This window comes from Oncorhynchus gorbuscha, linkage group LG11 (assembly GCF_021184085.1).
Source record: "Oncorhynchus gorbuscha isolate QuinsamMale2020 ecotype Even-year linkage group LG11, OgorEven_v1.0, whole genome shotgun sequence".
NCBI classification, from domain to species: domain Eukaryota; kingdom Metazoa; phylum Chordata; class Actinopteri; order Salmoniformes; family Salmonidae; genus Oncorhynchus; species Oncorhynchus gorbuscha.
In genome coordinates this window covers 23,414,455-23,434,578 of record NC_060183.1, presented here as the reverse complement: position 1 = coordinate 23,434,578, position 20,124 = coordinate 23,414,455, and the positions used below count along the sequence as shown (strand labels likewise).

At 42.8% G+C, this 20,124-nt stretch overlaps 1 protein-coding gene across 1 annotated transcript in view; it reads right to left on the bottom strand.

Moving 5' to 3' along the window:
• Nucleotides 1-5,339: 5,339 nt before the first annotated feature.
• The window catches only part of LOC124047598 (vesicular glutamate transporter 1-like), a 22,265-nt gene continuing 7,480 nt past the window's right edge, over nucleotides 5,340-20,124 (bottom strand). The window contains exons 2-13 of the mRNA XM_046367915.1: nucleotides 14,916-15,168; nucleotides 13,397-13,515; nucleotides 12,934-13,048; nucleotides 12,522-12,609; nucleotides 12,123-12,209; nucleotides 11,160-11,302; nucleotides 9,850-9,999; nucleotides 9,460-9,592; nucleotides 8,673-8,783; nucleotides 6,745-6,872; nucleotides 6,331-6,400; nucleotides 5,340-5,971 (exon numbers count right to left, since the gene is read on the bottom strand). Of these exons, the coding sequence (XP_046223871.1) occupies nucleotides 5,685-5,971; nucleotides 6,331-6,400; nucleotides 6,745-6,872; nucleotides 8,673-8,783; nucleotides 9,460-9,592; nucleotides 9,850-9,999; nucleotides 11,160-11,302; nucleotides 12,123-12,209; nucleotides 12,522-12,609; nucleotides 12,934-13,048; nucleotides 13,397-13,515; nucleotides 14,916-15,168 (1,684 nt within the window). The 3' untranslated portion in view covers nucleotides 5,340-5,684. The remainder of the gene's footprint in view (nucleotides 5,972-6,330; nucleotides 6,401-6,744; nucleotides 6,873-8,672; nucleotides 8,784-9,459; nucleotides 9,593-9,849; nucleotides 10,000-11,159; nucleotides 11,303-12,122; nucleotides 12,210-12,521; nucleotides 12,610-12,933; nucleotides 13,049-13,396; nucleotides 13,516-14,915; nucleotides 15,169-20,124) is intronic.

Genomic DNA, 20,124 nt, shown 5'->3' with positions numbered 1-20,124 from the left:
ATTTTACCATGGTACTTTGGTGTACGTTGGTGCAGGATCACCTGTGCTGGAATAATAATGTTTTATTTTATTTCACCTTTATTTAACCAGATAGGCCAGTTGAGAACAAGTTCTCATTTACAACTGCAATCTGGCCAAGATAAAGCAAAGCAGTGCGACACAAACAACAACACAGAGTTACACATGGAATAAACAAGCATACAGTCAATAATACCATTTTTTTAAAAGTCTATATACAGTGTGTGCACTAGGCCATAGTGGCGAAATAATGACAATATAGCAATTAAACACTAGAGTGATAGATGTGCAAGTAGAGATACTGAGGTGCAAAATAAATAAATAACAGTATGGGGATGAGGTAGTTGGATGGGCTATTTACAGATGGGCTATGTACAGGTGCAGTGATCTGTGAGCTGCTCTGACAGCTGGTGCTTAAAGTTAGGAAAGGTGGCCAAAGGAGGAATTGGCTTTGGGGCTGACCAGTGAAATATACCTGCTGGAGCACGTGCTACGGGTTAATATTTTATAATATTAAAATAAGGTTCGAGAACAATGGAATGAGAAGCAGAGTTTAATAGCACTAGACAAGATGGATGGGTAATTAACACGGTCTACAACTGGTTACTGTTTTGGGCCTGTATTCACAAAGCATCTAAGAGTGGATGTGTTTATCTAAGATCAGCTCCCCCCTGTCCACGTAATCTTATTCATTATGATTGAAGGCAAAACTGATCCTAATCAGCATCATGCTTTGTAAAAACGGACCTTGCTCTTAACAACCTTGAAGCCAGTAGCTTTGACCCAAGAAAAACCACTGAGAGGGAAGCTGAGTGAGCAGTGCTGGGCGGGCAGAGGAGGAATCCTCCTGCACCACACTCATCCATCTTGACTTTAATTTGCCGAACCCACTATTCCCTCCAGGAAGCTCCTCAGCCCGGCTCTGCGTGTCAGAGAGAGACCTCAGCTAACCTGACAGCTTCTCTTTCCTCCCTCCTGCCTCACTCCCAGTCTCTCTCCCCTCAACCCCTAACAGAGAAATGCCAAGAGAATACAGAGTGCAGTTAGAATTCAGGTGTCATATTAAAGTACCGTTGTCTGATATCACTTACCAATGGCTCTCCCTTCCCCCCTCCTTTTCTCTCTCTGTCGGGCAAAGAGATTATCTCTCCCTGATGTTAGACAATGACAAGAGAGGAAGGGAGAAAGAGAGAGAAACAAACAGGGAGAGAGAGAGAGTCCTGTCCCATATGACCAGTGTCGAAAACTATTTTCTGACATGACGACATAGACCCTACAATCTTGGAAAAAAGGTATCCAAAAGGGTTCTTCGGCTGTCCCCATAGGAGAACCCTTTTTGGTTCCAGGTAGAATCCTTTCTGGTTCCGCGTAAACCTTTTTTGGAAAGGGTTCTACATGGAACTCAAAAGGGTTCTACCTGGAACCAAAAGGGTTCTACATGGAACCAATAAGAGTTCTTTAAAGGGTTATCCTATAGGGACAGTCGAATAAACCTTTTAGGTTCTAGATAACACCTTTTTTTTCTAAAAGTGTACATGCGCTCCCTGGACAATGGCAACGGCCTCTTTCAGATCCCATCAAAATCTTTATTTCTCTCTGACATTATCTCTAGCTCAGCGATCAATACATGGAGAATAAATAGGTGGAGCGTATTAGTAATACGACACCTCGCATCTGGAGAGAAGGGTTCTTTGCCCGTTAGCAGCCAAACCAGAGGGAGAGGAAAGCAGGGGGTGAAGAAGGGAAAGTTGTGGGCTGACAGAGTGCGAAGCAGAGGCTTTGTGTAATATACCGTTTGTTCATTAAGCATTTGTTTAAAGGTCATTTCACGATTCACATTCACATACACACCTGAACAGGCTCACAGAGAAAATATAATGTCATGTTAAAAAATAATCATTTGTAATAATGTTGATAGGAGTAGTAACGATAATATGAATAATATAGTAATAATAACATTGTACTCTAGCTTTTTTTTCACCATATTTTTTCACATTAATATGTTTTTGAACATATACAATTGTACATTTTACAGGAAAGAACCAAACAAAAAGAAAATAAACAAACATTCAAAAAGACAACAGGAAAATCCCTAACAGTTATTATTCATATTTTCCTGGAATGTGATTTTTATATTTTATTCTTTACAGAATCTCCATATGGACTGAAGCAAATTCTCCAGTCAAAGCATCGGACCTGGGTCAAATACAAATAAAAAACTGTTAAATACTTGAGCCGCTCTTGAGTTAGTTTGCTGGTTTAAATCAAGGGCACCTGAAATACCTTCAAGGTTTTGACATACAGTATGTGTTTGATCCAAGTGACACACCTCTCTGCTCTACCAATGAAAACATGGGTTTTATATTTTGGCTCCAAGGCTCACTAAACAACTCACAACGCTTACCAGTACAACTATTATTTCTGTACAGTGACATACATAATTAATTATTTATTGCTTTTCGACTACGTGCGTAAAAATCACTAGCCTACAGATGTTTCTAAGTAGTAAAATCCAGTGCAGGCTACAATATAAAGGAAGGAATTGAAGAGAGAGAGATATTCCTCCATAGGAGAGAGATCTCGGTTCCCCTTCGTGTTCATTAGGGCGCAAGAATGAGCATTTCTTGTAGGATAAGTCCAGGTAGTTCCCCACGTTTCAATCTGGGTTTTCCCCCCCGTTTGCTGCCTAATGAACACGGCCCTGCAGGAGAGGGAGCCTGGGGCTCCATCAATCCCATGGTTGACATGCACTGTCAGCAATCGACTGGTACATAGCTTCATGCACCATTTTGCCCTTCAAAGCAGTCACTATTTGATTGGTTCGAATGAGTGATTGATAGGGTCGTGGTGGGTGCTCGTTGGGATCACGACACCATGGTCTCTCTCCCTCGGGGTATTATTGCTTCGCGATGGCGGGCACAGGCTGGCGTGCGTGGGTTTTAGGCTCCTTGGTGCAAGCAAACAGCTCCTTCAGTGAGAGCGCACTGACACTGCACTATATGAAGCGTGACCTTCCAGACAAAGTGGAAACCGATACAATGCTACAATACAATAACTTCCAGACTATTGGAGGTGGAGAATACAGTATATATGGAATGCAGACTTTTTTGTGTTTTACTCGATTGTGAATGTTCCTTTGCCAAAACACGTTCAGACAGCCATATATGACGTAAAACAGATCCGAAATGTCCTGAAGAGTCCAACAAATATATGTGAAATATGTACCATATACTGTATTTCTTCACTGTATTTTGTAGAGCTTGGATTGGATGGAGATGCTGTGTTGGTCTTTGAAGCAACTATTCTTCTCATCCTTCTCTTCCCATCTCAATTGACAATCATTTTCAACCAGGCAGACAGGTTAGGCCTAATATATATATACACAATTGGTTGACATGATATACTGTAAAAGTGTGCTTATCGAAGTGACACTGTGGAAGCAATACTGAACGAACTAAAGAGACTTCATTGTGACCCGTATGCAGGTCAATAACTTTGAATTTTAAAACGGCCTTTCACCAGATTAAGCAAACCAATGTTACAGCACAGAATACTGTGCTTTATTGGCACAAGTAATATATTTTTCTTAAAAGTGTGAACATTATCAGGAATTGATTAATTTAGCATTCAAGGACGTTATCCGCCAGATAGTGACGATACACATGGCCATCAGTTGTAGCTACATCTACTGATAGTCGTGTCACAAAAACTGTCACAAAAATCAGGCTCATACTCATTATGAAATAAAACCAGACTGACAACCCACATGGTGGGTTATAATAAACACACTGTTGATGAAAGTAACCAAACTAGGTCCAAAAAAAACCCTCTTCAATAAGAGGTGTAATACCACTATCGACATAGAAGCTTTGGTGCCCTAAAATACTCTTAGAGAGCCTGTCAGACACACGGTGCACAAACACAAAACACACTCACATAGAGTGCATTCTGAAAGTATTCAGGCACCTTCCCTTTTTATACATTTTGCTACGTTGCAGCCTCATTTGAAAATGGATTAAATAAACAAAATCCTAATCACTCTACGCACAATACCCCATAATGACGAAGCAGGTTTTTAGAGATTTTAGAAAGTTTATAAAAAACTAAAACTATTTACAGAAGTATTCAGACCCTTTGTTATGAGACTCTAAATTGAGCTCAGTTGCATCCGGTTTCCATTAATCATCCTTGAGATGTTTCTACAACTTGACTGGAGTCCACCTGTGATTAAATAGATTGGAAATCATCTGGAAAGGCACACACCTGTCTATATAAGGTCCCACAGTTGCCAGAGCATGTCAGAGCAAAAACCATGAGGCCCGAAGGAATTGTCCGTCGAGCTCCGAGAAAGGATTGTGTCCTTAATAACAAAACATTTCTGCAGCATTGAAGGTGCCCAAGAACACAGTGGCCTCCATCATTCTTAAATGGAATAAGATTTGAACCACCAAGAGCTGGCTGCCCGGCCAAACTGAGCAAGCAGGGGACATGGGCCTTGGTCAGGGAGGTGACCAAGAACCTGATGTTCACTCTGACAGCGCTCCAGAGTACCGCTGTGGAGATGGGAGAACCTTCCAGAAGAACAACCATCTCTGCAGCACTCCACCAATCAGGCCAGACGGAAGCCTCTCCTCAGTAAAAGGCACATGACAGCCCTCTTGGAGTTTTCCAAAGGGCACCTAAAGGACTTTCAGACCATGAGAAACAAGATTCTCTGGTCTGATGAGACCAAGATTGAACTCTTTGGCCTGAATGCCAAGCGTCACGTCTGGAGGAAACCTGACACCATCCCTACGGTGAAGCATGGTGGTGGTGGCAGCATCATGCTGTGGGGATGTTTTTCAGAGGCAGGGACTGGGAGGGAAAGATGAACGGAGCAAAGTACAGCGAGATCCTTGATGAAAACCTGCTCCGGAGCGTTCAGGACCACAGACTGGGGGGGCGAAGGCAAACCATCCAACAAACACTAAGCACACAGCCAAGACAATGCAGGAGTGACTTTGGGACAAGTCTCTGAATGTCCTTGAGTGGTCCAACCAGAGCCTGGACTTGAACCCATTTCAAACATCTCTGGAGAGACCTGAAAATAGCTGTGCAGCGACATATAACCTGACAGAGCTTGAGAGGATCTGCATAGAAGAATGGGATAAATTCCCCAAATACAGGTGTTCCAAGCTTGTTGTGTCATACCCAAGAAGACTCAAGGCTGTAGTCGTTGCCAATAGTGCTTCAACAAAGTACTGAGTAAAGGGTCTGAATACTTATATACGTTTTTTTATTTGAAATACATTTCCAAAAATGTCCAAAAACCTGTTTTTGCTTTGTCATCATGGGTTATTGTGTGTAGATTAATGAGGGGAAAAACAATTTCATCCATTTTAAAATAAGGCTGTAACGTAACAAAATGTTAAAAAGTCACGGGGTCTGAATACTTTCCGAAAGCACTATACAGACACTTAGTCCACGGCTCATCCTCTTTCCGCGCTGTTGTACAATCTGTTTCAGTTCTCCGTAAATAATACTTTGGTCCTCCCCTTCTTCCGCTCCTCACCCTCACCCTCATCCCAACCACCCACCCCACCTCTTTCCAAGTTCCTGTGCCAAAAGGAAACCGTCTACTCTTTCTGTCTGCTACCCCACTCTGTAACTCCTACCTGTAAGTCCCTCTATGTTAGCTCCCTGTCTTCCTCTCCTCCGTATAGGTAGCTATTGGTTCCTGGTGGTTGTACTAACTCCTCACTCTTATCCCAGTCCGAGACCCAGGTTCCTGCGCCTCCTCCTCCTCCGTTGGGATCCTGAGCTTGGATCGTTGCTCCGTAGCCTCCTTCTCCGCTAGTACGGTACAACTCCTCTGTCTCATTGGCCAGCTCATCCTCATCCAGAATTCCACACTTCTCATCGCTAAGTTGCTCGGGCTCTGCCCACCACTGCTTTTCTCCGGAGGCAAAAAGTCCTAGAATACAAAAGGTAAATGAAATCCTTCTTCCCAAAACTATACTTACTTTGACTTGGATCTAGATTATGTAGTTCAACTCTAAAGGGTTGCATACCTAGTTAAATAAAGGTTAAATACAAATAAATGAATTCAAATGAATATAAGAAATAAAAAAAATTGGCACCAAACTTCATTATATGTTTATATTAGGACAATATGGAATACAATTGTGCAAGAGCGAATATCAATACAATACACAATTGAAACACATTCATTTACTTCAGGGTCAATTCAAACAAGTGTTGCATCACTGTACAGCTTCATTATGACGTGCGACGACAGGGGAGGGGGGGGAATAAAACAGACAGAATACATACCGTAGAATATAACACCCCCGTAATGAACGAGTGCAGCAATGAGAAACACATACTGCCACTCTTCCCGCGTCTAAGGTGGGAGAGGGAGGGAGAAAGATAAAGAGGAGTTTTATTCTCACGTGCAGAAGTACAGTGAAATACCTAATGTGATTGATAGACGGCGGGATAAAGGCGAGATAAAGAGTGAGAGTGTGTGTGCGTGTGTGTGTGTGTGTGTGTCTGTGAGAGAGAAAATAAAAAGAGAATGAACGGGAGTGAGAGAAATAAACTAAAACAAGTGATAAAAGAGGGATGAATATTGAGTAAGAATGTGTATCTATTATCCCTCCATAGATAATGATGTATATGATGTGTGATGGTGGGCATGCAGTAGGCAGTAGGCAGTGTGCTGTATGGTGTAGGGTCATTTCGTACCTTGTGTTTTGTCATGGCACCAACAATGAGTGGGCACACCATGCCAGACAGAGTGCCCACCCCGTTGGAGATGCCCATGAGGATACTGGCATAGCGGGGAGCAATGTCCAGGTGGTTCACATTGAAGCCTAATGGGGAAACAGAGAGAAAGGTCACCAATAAATTGTTGTTGTCATTGTTGTTGTTGTCGTACCGACACAGACCATCAACTTTCAAGAAGTATGATATAATAGTAGCCAAACTCTACAGTATGTCAGATAGCAAAGACAATCCCCTAAATAACTGAGCTTGAGAGATTATGCAATTCTCTATGGACAATTCAAGGTTAGCTGTTCTGCTGAGCTTATCCGTTTCTGTAAGGAGCTGGAGTGAACTCTCTGATCTGTTGTGTGATAAACCTGCCAAAACCTGTCTGGAGGAGAGAATAACAGAAGACCGAGAGGTAAGAGAACTATGTGGACACCTCGTCAAATTAGTGGATTCGACTATTTCAGCCACTCCCGTTGCTGACAGGTGTACAAAATCGAGCACACAGCCATGACATTTCCATAGACAAATGTTGTTAGTAGAATGGCCCGTACTGAAGAGCTCAGTGACTTTCAATGTGGCGCCTTCATAGGATGCCACCTTTCTAACAAGTCAGTTTGTCACATTTCTGCCCTGCTAGAGCTGCCCCGGTCAACTGTAAGTGCTGTTATTGGGAAGTGGAAACATCTAGGAGCAACAACGGCTCAGCCACAAAGTGGTAGGCCACACAAGCTCACAGAACGGAACTGCAGAGTGCAGAAGCACGTAACGTGTAAAAATCGTCTTTCCTCGGTTGCAACACTCTACCGAGTTCCAAACTGCCTTTGGAAGCAATGTCAGCACAAGAACTGTTCTTTAGGGCTTTATGAAATTGGTTTCCATGGCCGAGCAGCCGCACACAAGCCTAAGATCACCATGCGCAATGCCAAGCGTCGGCTGGAGTGGTGTAAAGCTCGTTGCAAAGCTCGCCGCCATCATCATCGGCAGTCCGACGGACGAATCTGGGTTTGGCGGATGCCAGGAACACGCTACCTGCCCCAATGCATAGTGCCAACTATGCCTTCTTCTCCCCAATTTTGTGGTATCCAATTGGTAGTTACAGTCTTGTCTCATCGCTGCAACTCCCATACGGACTCGGGAGAGGCGAAGGTCAAGAGCTGTGCGTCGTCCGAAACACAACCCAACCAAGCCGCACTGTTTCTTGATACAATGCCCACTTAACCCGGAAGCCAGCCACACCAATGTGTCAGAGGAAACACCATACACCTGGAGACCCTGTCAGCTTGCACTGCGCCCGGCCCACCACAGGAGTCGCTAGTGCGCGATGGGACAAGGACTTCCCTGCCGACCAAATCCTCCCCTAACCCGGACAACGCTGGGCAAATTGTGCGCCGCCCCATGGGTCTCCCGGTCGCGGCCGGCTGCGACAGAGCCTAGTAAAGGAAAATCTTAACACTACAGTGTACAATAACAGTGTAGACAATTCTGTGCTTCCAACTTTGTGACAAGAATTTTGGGAAGGCCCTTGCCCCTGTGCACAAAGCGAGGTCCAAACAGAAATGGTTTGTCGAGATTGTTGTGGAAGAACTTGACTGGCCTGCACAGAGCCCTGACCTCAACCCCATCGAACACCTATGGGATGAATTGGAACGCCGAGCCAGGCCTAATCACCCAACATCACTAATCCTCTTGTGGCTGAATGCAAGTCCCCGCAGCAATGTTCCGACATCTAGTGGAAGCCTTCCCAGAAGAGTGGAGGCTGTTTTAGCAGCAAAGGGGGGACCAACTCCATACTAATGCCTATTGATTTTGTAAGGAGATGTTTGACAAGCAGGTGTCCACATACTTTTGGCCATGTAGTGTATATGAGAGATATGTAAAGAATACCACCAAAGTCTCACCTGAAATAGCGAACCCACTGAAGCCCACAGCCAGAACCAAAAAGGTGATAGCTACAACTTTCGTATGAGAAAACCCGACCACTAGCAGCAGGGTGGCTTCCATTCCGAAACCTATCACGAGAAAGTTAAGACACATAAACAAATATGGAGGAAGTCAAGAATCAAGGTAGCATTCTTTCAATACTCAGATAAATGAACGGGGATAAAACAGCACACAAAGACAGTGTTGAAACCTGATAGAGGATATTCTTCTAGTTAAAAGGTATTGAGTGCAGTCTGCCCGAAATGTGGCTCTATGTGGTTCAGCTTCCCACAGTGATATAGATATGTATAAGCTTCTCATTCCCCTCACTCCTGTATTCTCTGCAGTTCAAAAATAGTTTACTGTGGCAAGCAACCCTGCGTTACTGTAAGTCATCATTTGCCTTGTGCCGTGATCGTTTTCTCACGCACCGACCGGACACCATGGTTACCACAAAACGAGGTGTTGTATTTTCCAAGTAAATATCTCTCTTACATTTTTTTGGCTGAAACTTTTTTTACCTTCTATTTTTCCTTCTAGCTGAGTTGTTTTGTTCATGTAAAAGTAGTCTTTGGTTATATATGACAAAACTGGCACGAGCTGTCAACGAACGGCTGATACGAACAAACCAACAATCTTTCACGGTTCTTAAAAAGCAACACTTGATAGCTAATCAAAGACATGTCTTGCCCTGTCGCCTGCTTCTGCTTTTTCCTTCCTCCTTCCTCCTCTTTTCCACCTTCTCTTTTCACCCTCCTCTCTTACCTCCGCAGTTCATCATCTTCCGGACGTTGGTGGTGCTCATGATTTTGTTTGTGCGCAGGTAGTCAGCCAGCTGGCCACCGATCGGCACGATGATGGTCATCACCAGATGGGGGAGAGCCGACACCAAGCCCACCTGGGATGAGAGTTGGAGGGGTGGATAGGAGGTGGCCAGAGGGTGGAGGATATTTTTTAGTACTGTACAACAAATAAAACCAGTCTTGGAGGAGCATAACAGTATGTGTTAGTAGTCCTCATAAGAAAAGCTAAAAAGGCCATTTGTGCACCCCGGGATCACACAACCCTGGGTTCACATAGGGCCACATAAAACCTGCACCAGCACAGTACTAGCTCTAGGCCAGATGTACATGGATATTCCTTGTCTTTAGTCACCTTGCTGATCTCAAACCCAAACACTTCTTCAAAGTATGCAGGTTGGCTGATGAGGAGCAAGTAGAAGGTCCAGCTTCTACAGAAATTGGCCACGATGATGGCGTAGACTGGCATCGAAGTGAAAAAGGCTCTCCAAGGCGTGTTCCATTTCTAGAAGGACCAGAAAACATTCAATTTACAGTAAGGAGGCAGCCAACAGTTCATGGTCAAATACAAATAAAACATTGAGTAGATACTGGACAGAATAGCGAATACAAGATACCGATATTAACAATTTTTTGCGTATTATGACCAAATCATTCAAAAGTATCTAAAATGTTTTGTGTATCTCAACAAAGTCACTTACAGATGAGTTGTAAATGATGTGAGAAAAATGCTACTATACATATGTAGGATCTTAATTTTGAGCCAGTTTGCTACAGCAGAAAAGTGATCCTGCAGCAACAGGAAATGTGAATTATTATTATTATTATTATGTGGTCTATAATCAATGTACATTTTTTGTAGGGGTTGATATATCTTTTGTTAGGGCAAATCAAGTCTGAGATTTTAAAGTGGAAATTACAAACTTTAGAAGCCTTTTTAAACATTGAATGCAAGCTTGCATATCCTGTTGTGCAGGAAAATAATTATCAGCAACAATAATATAATAATAATAATAATATAATAATAATAATATATGCCATTTAGCAGACGCTTTTATCCAAAGCGACTTACAGTCATGTGTGCATACATTCTACGTATGGGTGGTCCCGGGGATCGAACCCACTACCCTGGCGTTACAAGCGCCATGCTCTACCAACTGAGCTAGAGTGATCAAATTAAGATCCTACATCTGTAAATACCATGACTTGCATGGGATTTGTGCCATTTGAGCTAGCATTTAGAAACAGTGCCAGGGAAACTAAACAAAAGCATGGATTGCTGTCATACTTTGTCCATAGATTGCTTACAGGGGTAAGGAGACCAACGTGTCATTTTGCAATTTGAGTGAACTATCACTTTACAGCTTTTGTAACAGCCACCACATTGAGACCAGGGTTGATCGTGATCATCTTATCATGATGCCATTGTGTGTTCTAAAAGACACCATATCCCCTATATAGTGCACTACTTTTGGCCATAGCATGCCACTTCAGACGAAGACACTGTTAAAAATAAATATTAGTTTAAAGGCTCAAAACCCCTAAATCACATCGTCAGAACACAGCAACGAGGGGCCATGAAAAGTGGATCTGCAGAGGAAGAGAAACAAAGTGATGTTTAGCTTAGAAGCGAGATAGTGGATAGTGGAATCGGTGTAGACTAACCGTAACAGGTGTAGAGTTAGCGGCTGACATTCCAATAGCCTCCTCAATGTATTTCCGCTCCTGTTCTGTGATGGTGGGGTGGGCAGCCGGGCTCTCGTACGACACCAGGATCCAAAAGAGATACCAGAAGATCCCAAAGCTGCCTGGGAGGTGGAAGGTAGAGTGGAACGAGTGTAGAGAAAAGAGTAAGAATAGAGAAAATGAGGTTTCTTAAAACTAGGACAGACTGAGGTTCAGAGCTACAGTGCATACGTTTCACAACCAATTCATAAGCCTTTGTAGCATTTGCATACTTGAACTGAACTGAAGGATTGTTCACTTTTGCACCGCTAACCAATACAATCCATTTCCACTAGCATTGCTACATTCTCCAAAAATGCTAGCCAGGAGATTTAGGACTTTGATAAATACATAGATAACCAGGGTTGTGGTCAATTCCATTTCAATTCAGGAAGTACACTCAAATTCAAACTCTCTTCAATGCTTTTCAATAAGGAAAAATGTGAATTTAAATTGGAGTTTGGTCCACATTTTGAATTGACTGGAGTTTTAATGGAATTGACCACAACCCTGCAGCAAACGTTTTAAAATGGTTTGGAGGAAACAACCACAGTCGAAGATAAGCTTAACTTGACATAAAGGTGAACTACACATGTAGGATCTTAATCTGAGCCATTTTGTTAAGTAGGAATATAATCCTGCAGCAAGAGGAAATGTGTATTATTATGAGGGTTATAATTAATTGACATTTTTGTAGGGATTGAAAGATTTTTGGTTAGGGGAAATTAGTTCAAATTTCAAAGTGAAAATTACAAACTTCAGAAGCCTTTTTAAACCTTAAATACACTGCAAGTTTAAAATGTCCTGCATTGCAGGACAGTTATCCTGCAACAGGGTGATACAATTAATATCATACACCTGTATCACTTTAAGTTGGGAACAGTTATGACAGAGATTACTAACCATAGACATAGAAAACAGATGACCACCCTGAATACTGGACTAGTACTCCAGCCAGTGGCATGGCTATCACGGCTCCTGCATAGGACCCTGAGACACAGGGGCAGACACACTCAAACATGAGTGAGACAGAAAGGTCAGTCATATGGAAGTGCACGTCAATAAACAACATTGCTTTGGAACTAGAACTACTATCTTGAGCAATCCGAGCATGATTATTAATGATTACAATGGTAGAAATAGTCAAAGTAGATGTTGAGATGGTTCCAGTCATATAGGATTATGGAGAATTAAGTCATCACAATAAGTTATATTAATTGTAGTAGAGTGCACAACTGTGACCCTTTGTAGTGCCCAGACAAAGACAGGAGACAGGATGACAGAATAGTGAGTTGACCTCACCACAAAAGGCTGTCGTGGCCAATCGACTTCTTTCAAGAGGTGGGGCCCATTTTGCCCAGATACCATGGCACGCTGGGTATGAAACACCCTGCGAGAGAAAGAATTACAGTTAAGTGACCAGGAACTTAAACTGATTGTTTTCTCTATGGTGAACTGGCCACTGACCATGTCATAATTTTTTATGTTTTCTTTCTAATATGAAAATCTCCTAACATCCATGACATCACTACCTGGATCAAATCTTTCTCTAAAAGGGGTGTTTCAGGTGAAATGCACTCTACACGAGAAAGATAAACTTCTCGTCATGTATGACACATGGCCAGTGACCAGTTCACCATAGAGAAAACAATCAGTTGTCAGCATAGTGAAATCTGATGTATGCTAGGGAAAGCCATGGAATGTAGCCAAGCACCTCCACGAGTCCTTGACATATCCTGACAAGGATAACACAGGCAATGTGAGTTCGTGCTGCCGAAGGGATCAACATATTCAGGCATGAGGTGGCCACTATGGCAAAGCCAAAGACTCTGTGTGATAGAGGAGAAAAAAAGAGGGAATAGAATCAGATATGTACCTACACTCTTAGAAAAAAAAGGTGCTATCTAGAACCTAAAAGGGTTCTTTGGCTGTACCAATAGGATAACCCTTTGAAGAACTCTTATTGGTTCCAGGTAAAAACCCTTTTGGGTTCCATGTAGAAACCTTTCCACAGAGGGTTCTACATGGAACCCAAAAGTGTTCTACCTGAAACCAAAAAGGGTTCTCTTATGGGGACAGCCAAAGAACCCTTTTGGAACCCGTTTTCCTAAGAGTGTTATTGAAATATTATGAAATATTCACAGCATATTATTCACATATAAGTATAAGCAGCTGACCTGTTGGCTGCAAATTTTTGACAGATGAATCCCCCGGGTATTTGGGTTACTATGTATCCCCAGAAAAATGACCCATGGATCATTCCAACCGTTTCTGGTTCCCAGTTGAACTGAGCTTTCTATGGAGAGGTGGAGAGAGTGAGAAAAAAAATGAAAGGAGAGTTCAAGGCAAAGAAATGGGAAGGAAGAAAATACATGTGAGATCGCTAAACCAAAGTAGGCGACCCTTTCTACCACCCTTCAATGGTAATCAATCATCAAAACCTTATCAACCCAACAAAAGACAAAGTTGAAAATCAAACTATTTAATTGCAATAGATGAACGTTTTCACTAGCTGTAACAATCCTCTTTTAGCTAGCGCAACATGGCGTGCGTCTCGTGTTTGCTGGTCAATAAGGTCATTATCATTATCCATTTAGGAGAAGGAGGTAAAGCCAAACCAAGCAGATTGGTCCAACTCTCTGACTCTTAGAGAGCATACAATACCATCACTGACAATAAGGATTCAGTCTCCCAAAAAGTCACACATATCACTCATGGAAACAAAGGTGCTACCTAGAACCATAAAGGGTTCTTTGGCTTGTCCCTGTAGGAGAACCATTTTTGGTTTCTGGGAGAACGTTTCATCCAACAAAGAACACTCAAACGATGGAAAAGGTTCCATGAACACTGAACAAAAATATAAACACAACATGTGAAGGGTTGGTCCCAGTTTCATAAGCGGAAATAAAAGATCCCAGAAATGTTCTATACGTATAAAAATGTAATTTCTTTCAAATGTTGTGTACACCTATGTTTACATCTCTGCAAGTGAGCATTTATCCTTTGCCAAGATAATCCATCCACCTGAAAAGTGTGTCATATCAAGAAGCTGATTAAACAGCATGATCATTACACAGGTTCACCTTGTGCTGGGGACAATAAAAGGCTACTCTAAAATGTTCCGTTTTGTCACACAACACAATGCCACAGATATCTCAAGTTTTGAGGGAGCATGCAACTGGCATGTTGACTGCAGGAATGTCCACCACAACTGTTGCCAGAGAACTGAATGTTCAATTATCTACTGTAAGCCTCCTCCAACATCGTTTTAGAGAATTTGTCAGTACATCCAGCAGGCCTCATAACCGCAGACTATGTGTAACCACGCCAGCCCAGGGCCACCACATCCGGCTTCTTCACCTGTGGGATCGTCTGAGACCAGCCACCTGGACAGCTAATGAAATTGAGGAGTATTTATGTCTATAACAAAGCCCTTTTATGGGGAAAAACTCATTCTGATTGGCTGGGCCTGGCTCCCCAGTGGGTGGGCCTGGGAGGGAACAGGCCCAACCATGGCTGCGCCCCTTCCCAGTCATGTGAAATCCATAGATTAGGGCCTATTAAATGTATTTTAATTGACTGATTTCCTTATAGGAACTATAACTCAGTAAAATGGTTGAAATTGTTGCATGTTGCGTTTATCTTTTTGTTCAGTATAGAACACTACCAGTCCTCCAATAACCCTTTTGGACTCACCACAAGGATTGGTTTGTCGCCCTTGTAGATGGTTTGGTTGTTGACCATGCTGACGATGGCCACGCCCAAGTTGCATCGGATGCCAAAAGAGATGCAGAAGCCCAGGCCGGAAAGGATGGCGATGATATAGCGCCGTGGCAGGCCGAAGCAGGTGCAGTCCACCACGGGCATCTCCTTCTCCTCCACGACAACTGCCTGGCCCTCATCGGTGAGCTCGATGGTCTCGCCATTTTCCTGCCGCTTCTCTAGGATTCTGAGAACAAAGAGGAGAGAATATATACACTGTATATATAGAGACAGTTGGCTTGTGACTTACAGCGACAGCTGTAACATACAGACGGCAAAGAGACATGATTCAGCAACATTGCACAGTCGAGCATTTTGTTGATATGAATTGAAAGTATTTGGAGACATATGTTACATTTACAAGTAACTGCCAAAATAAAGGAAACACCTACACAAAGTGTGTTAATAGGGCATTGGGGCACCACGAGCCGCCAGAGCAGCTTCAATATGTCTTTGCATAGATTCTATAAGTGTCTGGAACTCTATTGGAGGGATGCGGCACCATTGTTCCACAAACAAAGTCCATCATTTGATGTCCCAGGCACCGCTCCTGGCTTGAGATCTGGTTATTGAGATGTCCATGGCATATGGTTTCCATCGTTTTCATGCTCATCAAACCATTCAGTGACCACTCGTGCCCTGTTGATGGGGGCATTGTCATCCTAAGTGAGCACAGCCATGGTAGCCAAAATAATGGGCAACTGGGGCTGCCCAGCATTTTTATAGATGGCATGATGGTTAATTACTTAGGAATTGCTCAGAAACCACACCTGTGTGGAAGCACCTGCTTTCATTGTACTTTGTACCCTCATTTACTCAAGTGTTTCCTTTATTTTGGCAGTTACCTGCATGTTCTTGTTAGCATCAGTCTGAGGTATGATTGTGTAGGTGTGTGTGTGTGTGTGTGTGTGTGTGTGTGTGTGTGTGTGTGTGTGTGTGTGTGTGTGTGTGTGTGTGTGTGTGTGTGTGTGTGTGTGTGTGTGTGTGTGTGTGTGTGTGTGTGTGTGTGTGTGTGTGTGTGTGTGTGTGTGTGTGTGTGTGTGTGTGTGTGTGTGTGTGTGTGTGTGTGTGTGTGTGTGTGTGTCTCCCATGCATTAGTTATGCAAGTTATTTTGCATGGCATTAAACGTCCATGAGGTTGTATTCATTGCTAATGTATTTTAATGGCTATGCTTGACAACACAAACATATTTCCATTGTGGAAAAATCAAGACTCATCCAAGACTGAGACTTCCCTTCCTGTAAACCTCTTTAAAAAATGTCAACCACCTCTGGGCACTTCAATGTCACCTTGGCCAAGCCATGGCTTGCAATGATTATTATTATTTTTTCTAATATATTTTTTGCTGACATGGCCAGTCTGACAGGCCTGGCTGGCAGGCTGTGTGGTAGAGTAGAGCCAAAACCATAAGGTGAAAACAGTACTTGTCTCTTTGGCAGAACTCAAGCCCCACCCCGCTCTCTCCTGCTTTCTCCCGACTCATCCAGCTCACTGAGCAAACATGCTAACGACCTGTGCCAGCCTCCAGTCTGGGAAACATCAAATATGTATTCAGCCGAGGCACATCATCCATTAAGCATGAGATCTGCCCGGCCCCAGTGCGAGGCTGTACCTCTGCTGCAAGGCCAGGGAATATGGGGAGATGTGGGGGAGACTGAGGTTTCACATGCCCCTGCTTTATTTACATTCTGGTCATACGTTTTTAATGCTCAAGTGATTAGGGGGAAGGAGAGCCATTGGTTAAGAGCAGACTGTAGGAAGCGGTAGAACACTAAACTGTCAATCAGTCAGTGGTGAAGCCAGCATTGTTTGAACTGCAAAGTTGACCATTTCTCGTCTGAGGAATCAGACCATTGGCTTTGTATATATTTGAGCTAGTTGGGTATAGTTCTTGGGAATGGTAAAAAATGGGTACTGCCTTGAACCACACTGTGATTTGCTATGTTATACTTTTTTTGCCCAGACCTTTTCATCCCTCCAAAAATCTCACTTTTGTCATTGTACAGATGTATCAGAAACAACGTAATATGATGTGGAAGGAGGAAACTGCTGTTTAAGGTAAAAAGCTTCACAAGAAACAGGGAAAGGTGATGCTTAGACGGGATGTCTCGCAAATATAGTCTCTGAAAACGGTACAGAAGACACTTTTTGATACATTTGTCCATATCAAGACAAAAGTATTTATCATACTGGGTCAATGCTCTGATATCCTTACCTACCAGAAACTTGACCAGAATTTCAGAGCCACCAGGGCAATATCTACTGAGACAGACTACCCAGGTCCTGTCAAACCCATGATAAATCAAGCTAGGGTAATCTACTGACAGTGTCACCAAAGCAGTATGTAGACCAATGTCACAATGGCATAGCGATCTGTCACACAGCAGCACTGCCACTGGGCACAAGGTGTGTGTCTGTCACCCCATCAACATGCAAGGCCATTTTAGAAGGTAAGCTTCCTATGTGGAGGCTTGAGAATGATGCGAGGGTAAAATAGACATGTCCTCTAATACACCTTTGAGAGCAAACTTTATACCATATTTGGCATCAAACTATAGTTCACAAACTGTGCATTGCGGCAAGTCGAAAACGGATGTGGTAAGCGGAACCTGTGTACGCTAACACATGGGAGGAAGCAACATCCACAAGACGGGTGCCACTACGGTAACCTGGCTGACCCGTCCCACGTGACTTACGTCGAGGGAGAGCTGTGACACGCTGGTCTGGACCGGAAGCAGTTTGATAATGCAATAGTCGCTCAGAAATTGAGGGGACGTATTGATTAGTGCTCTCAAATGATTTTGGATTTGAAAATCCAACAGTTGTAATGGAAGGGGATAGCGCTCAGGGGCTGTCCATGGCTGTGCATGTGGGTTCGAGTGAGAAAGAGACGAAGGAGAACCAACCAGTAAAAGCACAGCACCCTTCATTATCGACGCATTGTGCCGACAACATCAAAACAGTCTTTCCAGACTCGGAAGTCAGGAGGACTTTTGAATTTGGTATCAGCCAGACTAACACTACGGTGCCTTTACCAATAGCAGTTCACACAAGCAATGGCGCCAACATTCTTCGACATTGATGAAGTATTAATGACTTTCGCTGACGATTAATTATTTATATCTCCTCCTATTTCTGTCTTAGTGGGCCTCTCTTTCTTTCTATTCCATCCTGTCCCTCGTTCATCTTTTTTTGGGGGTCTGGTCTCAGTCCCTGCCTCCCATCCTCAATTCCCTCTCCTCTCACATTGTCACACCCATCTTGCACGACTGTTCTTCTAACACCAATTCCCCCTTTCTGCGTCTTGAGAAATCACTCCCTGTCTAAACAGGAGAGCACCCAGAAGGACACATCTGTGCAGGTGAAACAATGTCCTTTTGATACCTGTCAGGTGTTTAGGAAATGTGTTCAAGGGGGAAACGTGCTCAACACTACTGTCTTGCAAATAACCGCTGAAAAAGTGCGAGGGGCCAAGTGTCCCATAGTAATGAAGTAGAAGACAGGTCAGAGTTCACTTGACATCATTGCAGCAGATGCTTCGATTTTTAAAAATGCATTTCCTTTTCTGTCTTTTGTCCTCCATGTCTCAACTTCCGGTTGTCTTCGCCTGGCCCCAAGACGCATAGCCCGTTAAACCCTTGGCTCTTCACTAACCCCTCTCGTTTTGACTCTCTAAATAATATCACACAAACCGACAGAATGATTACGTACCTGTGTAGTAAATGTGGATGTCTTTCTGCACAAAACTCTTTTGAGACATATTACAGGAGAGGAAATGAAACAGAGGTCATTGACTCTGAATAGTTGTTCACTGGTTTGTCCCAATGAGTATACCAGGTTCTCGCCAACTTAATCTCTTAATTCATTCGTCAAGGACACTGACGTGAGGAGAGTTCAGCGTTGCAGTTCAGAGTTCAATCAACAGGTTAAGATGATTGAAGAATCAGTTGTAATGTACATGAAGAGTAGGACTAGATCTGGGAAGCAACTAGAATGGGAATTATTTTCAAGATACCGTACCACCTGAATATGACACAGACCCTCTTGATATGAGGTTGCAGACTTCTGAATACACAACGGAATAGTTAGGTCAATTGTTGAGAAAAATGTGAAATGGCATAGGAAAAACTTTCGCCACAGAGTGAAAAGTAAGCTGAGGGCATTGGAACTCTCTCTTGAACAATACGATCATAGATGTAGGAATTAAAATACATCTCTATGAATACAATAACCAAACATCTTATTCTCTCAACAATCCACACACTGTACCGGGCCAAAATGAGCTTAAGAAAATTTCAGCCATTTTTTATTTGGTTTATGAAAACTCAGCTCTAAACTCACATTAGATGGCTGATTGGTGACTGATAATATTTTGTGGAAATGACATGACATCACATGGTCAAAAACACTGGCTACTTCCCACTGGGCACAGACATCAATTCAACATCTATTCCACGTTGGTTCAACGGAATTTAATTGAAATGACGTGGAAACAACTTTGATTCAACCAGTGTGTGTGCCCAGTCGGTTGTGTTAATAAGACAAACTATACCGCAGACACAAGTTAATCTGCAGAAAATGTCCCAGAGTATTATCACCATGTGGGCAAGGGACTTAAAATAATTTGAATTGTATTCAGCAGCTAAATGTGATATTGTTAAGATCCCAATGCTTGACAAAACAGGTGGATCTAACTATATACTCTCTGCCTTGGGGACAATGTCAACCAAATGTCATTATGCAACTGTTTATACAATGTTTTGCAAATTACGAATTATGACATGGATTGGTTATATCAAATTAGGGGCACTGCACTTGAGTTGTTATTTTACTATGAGATGAGACACTCTCATCCTTTCTAAAAGTTCTGAAAACAAAGATACTGTAGTTCTAGGCAAAAGCCTCCATTTAATGCCACCTCTTTGTGTTTGAAACGTGCAGAGAGCAATGTCAGGTTAATTAAAGGAGGATTCCAAAAACGATATTTTGGTATTTGTTTCATTAGTCCATGGTTGACATAGTCTAAAATGTTTTGTTTGTCAGCAATCAAGTTTAAGATATGTCAACTTTCTAAATACAGACATCATCCCTGTATGATGCATTTTGTATTATATGAAAAAATGCATCAGTACAATCAAAATG